This window comes from Myotis davidii, unplaced genomic scaffold (assembly GCF_000327345.1).
Source record: "Myotis davidii unplaced genomic scaffold, ASM32734v1 scaffold557, whole genome shotgun sequence".
In the NCBI taxonomy this organism is placed as follows: domain Eukaryota; kingdom Metazoa; phylum Chordata; class Mammalia; order Chiroptera; family Vespertilionidae; genus Myotis; species Myotis davidii.
The window spans coordinates 1,179,728-1,190,453 of NW_006289557.1; the positions used below are offsets into that span (position 1 = coordinate 1,179,728).

Below are 10,726 nucleotides of genomic sequence, written 5' to 3' on the forward strand. Positions count from 1 at the left end.
ATATAACACAATAGCTGATGTTCAACTACTGTTAGTCCTTTTTCTTCTCTCATATCCCAATTCCTAAACTTTCAAGTTATTTTTGTTCTCTCTTTGGCTTATTCATGGTGATTAGGCAGAAGATTATGCACACATTTATGAATCATTAATAAATGAAAAAATATATCTAGAGAATACTGATGGATGTTGAAGATGATGGAAGAGGGGTGGAAGGTGGAGGAGTCGCTGTATAATATTAACTTCTTTGTTTTTATGTTTGGTTGGTACTTACAAAATCCAAATCCATATCATGGTTTTCTTTATGTCTACACTAGGGCATATAGGTGCTGTTGGAAAAAAAGTCACATAGAACAGATGGAGGAGTCTCTGTATAATATTAACTTCTTTGCTTTTTATGTTTGGTTGGTACTTACTTGTCAAAGTCCAAATCCATACCATGGCTTTCTTTATGTCTACACTAGGGCATGTAGGTGCTGTTGGAAAAAAAGTCACATAGAACAGATTAGTTGATTTCACTATAAATCATGAATGCCCACCTCATCTGGACAAGCTTTCCATTCTTTGAAATTAAATTTTCAAACCAAATCTCCTTTTAAGTTTCTGAAATGCCTAGCTGCCCATATCCCACTTTTCCTCTGATTCAGCAGATAACCTTGCCACATTTTTCATAAAGATAGAAGCCATAAGACAGAAATTTGCTCAACTCTCCACTTTCCAGCTGTCAAAGGACCCTTCTCTCCCCCTCCATCCTGCCTTGATCTCTCATTACAGAGGACAAAGTGCCCTCTGCCTGCCTTGAGAGAGCATCCTCTCCCCCAATCTAAGAGTAATGAACATGTGTGTAGGGATTTATGGATGTCCTTCGGTTGATCTCTTACCCCCCTCCCTCCTGCCCGCCAACCCTGCCCGGCCTTCCCGCTGCAGTTTGACAATCTGATCTTAAGGCCTTAAAATTAAGGTAGTTTTAATTCTTTCAAAAAGTAATTTTTAGCTATTTTTTCTTAATAGAAAGAGTAATATATATGGATATAATAAAAATTTCAAACAGTATAAATGAAAAGTAAATATTTCTCCCACTTTAGTTCTCCCACTGTCCATGTTACCTTTCAAGAGGCATCTACTGGAACCAAATGTTCTATATATTTTCAGCAATATTATACACATATGCATTAACTTGTTTTACACAAATGGAAGTACATTATATGTATACTGTCATTCACGTACTTTCATATTTTTCCTGAATAAATATTGAATATCTTTTTATAGCTGCACAAATATGTTTTCTCTAGATGTAAACCAGGTTTACATTAATAGATGTTTGGTTGTTTCTAGTCTTTTACTATTAAAACATTGCCACAATGATGATTCTCGCACATAAATCTTTTCACACACCCACATACATGTATATTTATAAGTATATATAAATTACAAGTCTGTAATTTATATCACATATTAATACATATGTCATAACAGATATATGTATAATTATCTATATATTGATATGGAGATATAAAACTTATGTAATTGGAATGACTTAATCATGAGCTAGGTATAGTATTTTAATAAATATTGGCCAAATGCCACTTACCCAAGTAATAACAATTTACACTCCTCCCAACAGTAGATGAGTGTTTTCCTTAGCTTTGCCAACATAAACAAAAATAGAATCCAATAAATTTAATAGTATGTTTTCCACTGAGTGGAGCACTTGTTCATGTTTTAAGCTGTTTGTTTCTTTTACTATGAACTGTATTCTTGTGCTCCATTAATTTGGTGCTTATTGGTCTTTTGCTGATTTTATGGTCTGCTTCCCACAGTGGATCCTTTTATTTCCAGTACAGATTTCACTCAGCCTCTCAGTTGCATTTGACATAGTTAATGGCTCCAGTGCTTCTTTATCAAGCACTCTTTTCTTTTGGCTTCATCGACAACCCACTCTCCATGCTCTCTAGTTGCTCTTTTCCATTCTCATTTATAGTTTATCCTCCCCTACCTGACCTTTTAAAATAATGGGTGTCTAAAAATAAGAACAATATGAAAATGTATACAACGCATACACCATCTTGTATACCATGTGTGTTCCACCTTCCGCTCCCCCTCCACTTGTTCAGTCACTTGTATTAGTTTCTTGTGCATTCTTCCAAAAATTGTTTTAGGCAATTTGAGTAAATACATATATATATATTTTTTCTTTCTTTCTTATGCAAAGGTAGCATAATTATATTATTTTCTACATAGCTTTATTATTATTAATAATGTGTTGAGGGTGTTTTCATATGAGTACACTGAGAGATTTTTCATTATTTTTATAGCTGCATATATCAATAACTTCTAAAGGCATGTGCTAAATGACTTCTAATTTTATATATATCTCAAGTCCAAATACCTCTTTTGAGTTTCAAACTCAGATCCCACAATCTATTTCATTCAATATCACTTATTCAAGAAATATTTCTGCCAATTCCATTGGCTCTATATGCTCCAAAAGCACCTTATGTTTTTTGCCTCTTACTACTGATTGTAATGATATATTAATATATATGATTATTTAATTAAATGTAATTTAATTAAATTCTCCCATTAGGTGGTAAATTGTTTGATGATAAGAACCAAATTTTGTTGTTGTTGACCATTCATATTATTCCCAACTGTTAGCATAGTTCTGGGGGGCAAAAAGGTTGTTCAACAAATGTTGAGTGAATGTATGAATAAATAAAAGTGAGTTAATAGCAGAACACTCTGTCTTTGACCTTATCTATTCTATTAACCATTCTTAAGATATATTAACCAAATTTGTAAATGATTTGAAGCTAGTAGATTTAGAGAGTGTCTTAAACGACAAAATCAGAATAAAAACTCACACTAAATGATGGGTACCTTTAACCCTCCCACCCCCAGAACCAGATAAAAGGTCTTTCACACAAAGTTGATTAATAAATGTAAAATAAAATATAATTTTATTATATTTTTTCTTGTTATCTTTTATTGATTCACTCTTAATATACCATATATTTAATATATTTGAACAATAAATACTACAAGCAAATAGTAGGAACAACCAAATTCCTTATAAAGTTATAGATTAAGAACTGATACGGGATGTCCCAAAACTGAAATAATTCTTAGTTCTTAAAGATAGTATACTAAATGTATATCTGAATGATCAAAGTTCTAGATATTATTTATCTACTTAAAAAAGTAAATAGGAATTTATGGATATCAAAGTCTCTTTTGAATGGAAGAGCATGCTGGGAAATTCCTTTATGCTAGAGAATATGCACTTCTCATTGCTGAGTGAAGAGCACAGTTGAATGCTTTAATAATTGTGTAACAAGCTACTCAGTCTTGTTTTTAGCCAGTACTTTCAGTTGGCCACAAGATAGTGCTCCATCTTTAAAGAAGGCAAATACTTCACTGAGTAATACCTGGGACCTATCCTCAAATAAATGAACCTTTTCTATTTTCCCTCCTTTTCAGCAATCTGTAAAACTCTACCGTCTAGTTGAATCACATAATAGCATTACAGTTCCTGTATGTGGGAGAAAAGGTAAGTCCCACTATTTTAGATCTATGTGTTGTCCAAATGTAATCAGAAAAGTATTGAAATTTGTATTTCTGATGGTTCCTACTACTTTCTTTTTATCTCCTTCTGTGCATTTACCTAAAGAGAGGGGAGACTGGAGATCTTTTCATCTTAAACAAACAACTTTTTTTGAGATAAAACTGATATAGAATAAAATGAACATAAACTATTCATTTTGATAGCTTTGACATATGTACATGTTAACATGAAATTATCACCAAGATAACAATAATGACTACTTATTACCCCCTAAAGTTGCGTTATGCCTGTTTGTAATCTTCTCTCTCAACTTCTTTCTGCCTATCCCTATGCGCAGGCAAGCAGCTTTCAAGTTTAGAATTTATATAAATGGTATTGTACAGTACGTATTTTTTTTGTCTTTCAAAATATATTTTGGGTTAATTTTGGGGGGGTTAAAGTTTATAGATATTTTGAAATTCACCCATTTTGTTAAGTATATCAATAGTTCTTTTCTTTTCACGCCTGAGTAGAATCCCACTGTATGAATTTGTTCACCCATTCACCTGTTGATGAAAATTTGGGTTGTTTCCAGTTTGGGGCTATTACAAATAATGCTACAATGAACATTTGGGTTCAAATCTTTGTATGGATATAAACTTTCATTTTTTTTTTAATGGGAAAATACCTCACTGTAAAATGGCTGGATCATGTGGTAGAAAATGTTTAACTTTCAAAGAAAATGCCAAACGTTTTCCAAAGTGGCTGTGCTATTTTATATGCCCACCAGCAATGATTGAGAATTCCAGTTGCTCCACATTTTTTTCCACAACACATCATCTGTGCTCTGTATTGTGTGTTCACCACCCCAAGTCAAGTGTCCTTTCACCACCATTTGTCCCCACCATACACTATACACTCCTCCACCTCCCCCACCTCCTACAATCACCACACTGCTGTCAGTGTCCGTGAGGTTTTCTATTTTTTACTCAATCTCTCCATCCCACCTACCCAGCTCCTCTTCAACCCCCCACCATAATGGCTGTCAGCCTGTTCTCTATCTCTGAGTCTGACTTACTTTGCTTGTTAGTTCATTTTGTTCATTAGATTCTATATTTGCCAACACTTGATATATCAGTCTTTTTAACCTTAGCCATTTTTTACAATTATGAGTTATATCCCATTGTCACTCTATTTTGCATTTTCCTAATGACTAATGGCATTGAACACCAATTCAGGTGCTTATTTGTTACTTCTAGATCTTTTACTTTTGTTAAAGTTAAGCTTATTAATTTTTTCTTTTGTGGATCATGCTTTCTGTCTCATAGCTAAGACATCTTTATGTAATCCAAAGATTTCCTATGTTGTCTTCTAGAAGCTTTATAGTTTTAGGTTTTACATTTAGGTATATATTGTATTTTGAGTTTTTGTAATTGAAGTTCATTTCTTACAAACAGATATTTGTTGTAAAGACTATTCTTTCTCAAATGAATTGTCTTTGCAGTTTTGTCAAAAATCAGTTGCTTATGCATAGGTGGATTTATTCATGGTTTCATTCTATTCTACTGATCTATTTGTCTGTTTTTATATCAATTCCACACAGTGTAGCTTTATAATAAGTCTTGATATAGAATAATGTTAGTCCTCCAGCTTTGTTATTCTTTTTTTCAGTGTTGTTTTTGGCAATATTGGGCCCTTTGCATTTCCATATGACTTTTAGAAACAACTTATCAATTTCTACCAAAAACCAAAACAAAACAAAACCTACAACAAACAGATGCTGAGATTTTTTTTATTGGAATTCTGTTGAATCTGTAGATTAATTTGTGGAAAATTGACATACAAATTTGGGTCTTGTGATCCATGGACATGGTACATCTCCCTATTTATTTAGGTCTTCTGTGCTTTCTCTTAGTATTTTTCAGGTTTCATTGTATGGGTCTTTCACACTCTTTTTTAAGATTTATTCTTAAGCATTTTATATTTTGATGCTGTTATAAATGATACTTTTAAATGTAAGTATCCAATTGTTCCTGTGCTAATAGTTGCTTTACATATGTGTGTTGATTACTAGTCTGCTGAATACTAAAGGAGGATCCTCTGCAGGTCTTTGTGGCTCTCTTCTGGGCAGTTGTCTCTTCTCTAATACTCTGGGCTGTGAACTCAAACCACCTTAATTTCCATAGACTTTTAAATTTTTTAATTTATTATTTTTTTCTTTATTGATTAAGGTATTACATATGTGTCCTTATCCGCCCCCCCCCAATTTCCCCCCACTCCCTTAGTGTCTATGTCTATTGGTTATGCTTATATGCATGCATACAAGTCCTTTGGTTGATCTCTCCCCCTTCCTACCACCCTCCCCTCCCTTCCCTTTGATGTTGATGTTCTGATCGATGCTTCTCTGTCTCTGGATCTGGTTTTGTTCATTACTTTATGTTGTTCATTATATTCCACAAATGAGTGAGATCATGTGATATTTATCATTCTCTGACTGGCTTATTTTGCTTAGCATAATGGTCTCCAGGTCCGTCCATGCTGTTGTAAATGAGAGGAGTTCCTTCCTTTTTACAACAGCATAGTATTCCATTGTCTAGATATACCAGTTTCCTAATCCACTCATCTGCTGATGGGCACTTAGGCTGTTTCCAAATCTTAGCTATGGTAAATTGTGCTGCTATTTACATAGGGGTGCACATATCCTTTCTGATTGGTGTTTCTGGTTTCTTGGGATAGAGTCCTATAAGAGGAATTATTGGGTCAAATGGGAGTTCCATTTTTAGTTTTTTGGAGAAACTCCATACTGTTCTCCACAGTGGCTGCGCCAGTTTGCATTCCCACCAGCAGTGCACGAGGGCTCCTTTTTCTCTGCATCCTCGCCAGCACTTGTCATTTGTTGATTTGTTGATAATAGCCATTCTGACAGGTGTGAGATGGTACCTCATTGTCATTTTGATTTGCATCTCTCAGATGATTAGTGACTTTGAGCATGGTTTCATATGTCTCTTGGCCTCTGTATGTCCTCTTTCGAAAAGTATCTATTTAGGTCCGTTGCCCCCCATAGACTTTTATATCTGTACTGAACTCAAGTATCCTCTGAACATAATCTGGGTTCCCCCTCCCTCCATAGTGTCCCGGAAACGCTCTAACGGTAGTAAAGTGAGCAATTATAGGGCACTTTTATTTGTTTCCTCTTTCTTTCTTCCTTTCTCTCTTTTCTTTTTTTGCTTATGTTCAGTGTCTAATACCATTGTTTCAAATATTTTGTATGGGTTTTTTCAGGTGGGCAGATAAAGCTGGTCCTTTTTGTTACATCTTGGCTGAAAACAAACCTTTACCTTTTAAAAATGTCCTGGGCATCTTCTTCTCTTAATTTTCTATGACAAAATATTTGAACATATACAACAATGCAGAGACTATGCTAGTGAAACCCTATGTACCTATCACCCAGATTCAATGATTATCAACTCATTGAATCTTTTTTCTGCTCTTCTACTTCCTCCTTCACCTTGGATTATTTTTGAACTATTCCAGCTGCCATGCCATTTCATTAAAAAACATTTTAATATATACCTAAAAGATAAAGACTTTCTTTCAGTTCCTTTAGCACATCTAAAATGATACTCTCATAATTTAAAAAATCATCAACTATACAGGCAGTGTTGAAATTTATCATTTGAGTCAGAAGTGTGTATGTGTGTGTGCATGCACATATATACTTATGATATATAGTCTATAAATTTTCAAATAAGAATCCAAATAAAGTCCATAAACTGCAGTTGGTTGATAAGTCTCAAGTTTATTTTGATCCATGCTTTCTCTCTTCCATACCTTATTTTTTCTTGCAATTTTTGAAAATTATATTTATTAGGTGACATTGGTAAACAAAATTATATAGGTCTTAAATGTACAATTCTATGATACATTATCTGTATGTTGCATTGTGAGCCCATTACCAAAAGTCAAATATTCTTTCCATGCATATCTTTTGATGAAAAAAAAAGTGTTTCATCCCATAATTTCTACAGTTCAGATTATATTAGTTGCATACTCATGGAATTATTTAACATAATTTTCTACTCCTTGTATTCTACTCCTTGAAATAATATAAAGGTAAAATACATTATGGAGTTCATACTGACAGTTCCAATTCATGTTTAGAAACATGAGTTTTTTATTTACCCTCTCCTTCTCCATACCTAAAGTCAGGATTCTCAGTGACAACAACAAATTACTCATTTGCTTTATCTTGTTATGCATAATAATCTCAAAATAACAAACCAACACACCCAGCAACAATATGATTCCAATCCCTTTTCTCTCTACCTTATATAGTCATTCTCTCTATAGTTATCATTTTTGCTTTTGTTTGGCTTATTCTTACATTCATAATATTTAGAGCTATATAGTATATTTACAGACTAATAGGACACATGTTTATGCTGCTGATTTCAGATAACAGGAGTGTAACATACGCACTTAATTTATATTTCCTGATATGTACATTTTACATATTTAAACTATGTTTCCCAGAAACCCTTTCTCAGAAAGAGATGTAGAGATTCTTCATTCATTGTTTCAGCTGCAAAATACTGTCTTTTGTGGCAGAGTCATTGTTTACTCCATCAGTTCTCTGTTAAAGGATTATTTTTTTCAGTTTGTTACTATGACGAACAGTGCTGTAATAAAAAAAGCCTTGTACATATGCCTTTTCATCCTTTTTTTTTGTCTGTTCATAGCTTTGCCAGTCTATCTTTGGTATAGAAGTAACATTGCTGAGTTATAGAATAAATGCATTTTCACTTTTAAGAGCTAGATATTGCCAAGTTTCTTTCGTTAGACTTTGTACCAGTTTGCATTTGCACCAGAACTGTGTGAAAGTGCCTGTTTCCTCGCAGTCTTGCCAACAGAATATACTGGCAAACATTTAGACTTTTCTAATCAGATAGGTGAACAATGTGATGTCATATATATTTCTCATTTTTTTCTTTAGGAAATAATTTAAAACTTATGGAGTTGTTGCAAGAATAGGCCATATTACCTTTTCTCCTGAGCCATTTGAGAAGTTGCTGACATGTGGCTCCATAACTCTCCATACTTTAGTGTATGATTCTTACAAATCAGGACGTTCTTCAATATAAATGACAGTATAAACATTAATAACAGAAAATGAACATTGACATATTAATACCAACAAATGCTCAGACCTAGACAAATTGCTCCAATGGTTTCTTGTTCTTTATAGGAAAGGACTTGTGAGTGCACAATAGTGTTATTTGCAATATCTCTTTAATCTTCTTCACTTTTTCTTGGACCTTGACTCTTTGATCTGGTTATTTTGTAGAATGTCCCTCAGTGTAGATTTGTTTGATGTTCCCCCATAGTTAAATTCAGGTTATGCATTTTTTAGCTGGCACGTTATAGAAGTAATGCTGAGTTCTCACGGCTTCTTTTCATGTGGTACATGCTTTAAATTTGTCCTATTACTACTGAAATTAGTGTGGATTACTTAATTAAATGGTGTCTGCCAGGTTTTTCTATTGTAAATTTACTTCTTTCTCTTTGAAATTAGTAGTTATTGTTAAGAGATACTTTGAGACTATATATCATCCTCATCAAATTTTTACCCACTAGTTCTAGTATCCATTGATGTCCCTTGGCTAGATTAAATATTGCTTCAATAATTAAATGGTGATTTTCTAATTTTATCTTTCCTTCTACATTAATGGATTGCCATTTACATCCATATTACTTCTCCATCTGTCTATTGAAAACCATCAATTTATACTGTTGCCTTCAATTCTATGGAGACCACAGAGTTCATTCCGGTTATATTTATAACTCCTTTGCCTCAGTGAGAAATCTGCCTCCCACAAGGCTCTTTATGTCTAATTATTGTGTCAGTCTCACCTGTATGTAACGCATCATCAGTCACTGCTGATGTCTCCCGGCACTCGCATGCTAGGACTTCAATATCTGTCACTAGGCCACTGCCATTCTGGGGCCCTTTTCTTCCTACACGGGCTCTGACACCCTGCACCAGGCCATCCTTCTCAGGTTCCAACATCCACATAAGCTACCCCCCCCCACCCCCCTCACCCAGACTCCTGGATGGGTATCTATCTTGCTTAAGCCCTTATAGCTTTGGGACTAAATAAGGGAAGAAAGAAGTAAAGAAAGGCAGGAAAGCAGGAAGGAAAGAAGGAAGAAATTTTCATTTTTCTAGTAAGAATGAGCATCTTTTCAAATGTTTAACATGCCCCTTATAATTTCTGTGTGTATGTGTGTGGTGGAGGGGGGACTATCTGTTAACATCTCCTATCAATTTTGCTTTACATCTCTTTTTTTAAAAGGAATTCTATGTATTAGGAATATTAATCTTTGTCTATACTTTAAGTTTCAAACATGTTTTCTGAATTTCTTATTCACTTTTTCTTTATTTTTTTGCCTCACAAAGGTTTTTTATTTTTATTTTTGGTGATTGAATGTATTGCCTTTTTTCTTATTGTTTCTGGATTTTTAAATCAATGTTAAGAATAACTTTTTAAAAAGTGCTCTGATTGCTTTCTTAATTGATTTCTAATTTAGGCAGATGTTGGACTATGTTTTTGTGGGAAAAAGAACTGACTCGACTCTGTCTTCTCACACTTGCAGCTGGAGTCGAAGAGCTGGAATCACGCTTTCTCGTCCCCGGAGATCTATTAATTTTGACAGGGAACAGAGTGCAAATGCCATGTGATGCCATTCTGCTTGATGGCAGCTGTGTGGTGAATGAAGGCATGCTGACAGGTGTGGTTCTGTCTCCCTTCAGCTTCCCTAGTGCTCGCAGGCTCCCTTACCTGAATGAGGAGGGCAAAGTGTGGGGCAGCTGTGGGCCCTCCCCATCCCCACAAATCCCATGAACAGTTCTGCCCTGGATGTATCCGAGAGTTCAGTGCAAAGCTGCTTTCTGTATACTGATTTTTATATGGCGGTCACTTTTTGAGTCCTGAGTATTTCCTTCTTGAACCAAGGGTTCTTACAACCCTGTCATTTATTTAAAATATCGTAGAGATCATTAGACATTTCAGAATTATCTGTGGTTCTCATATTTAGTATTTTTATATAAAATTTGTCTTCAGATAAACTCGGAGGGTTTAAAAACATTTAAGAACATCCTGAAACCCACAGACTTAAGTGCAAGCT

At 34.4% G+C, this 10,726-nt stretch overlaps 1 protein-coding gene across 1 annotated transcript in view; it reads left to right on the forward strand.

Annotated features, from left to right (window-relative positions):
* The window catches only part of ATP13A4 (ATPase type 13A4), a 124,055-nt gene that overhangs the window by 56,762 nt on the left and 56,567 nt on the right, over positions 1-10,726 (forward strand). Inside the window, exons 7-8 of the mRNA XM_015562805.1 lie at positions 3,478-3,547; positions 10,196-10,330. Coding sequence (XP_015418291.1) covers positions 3,478-3,547; positions 10,196-10,330 — 205 coding nt within the window. The remainder of the gene's footprint in view (positions 1-3,477; positions 3,548-10,195; positions 10,331-10,726) is intronic.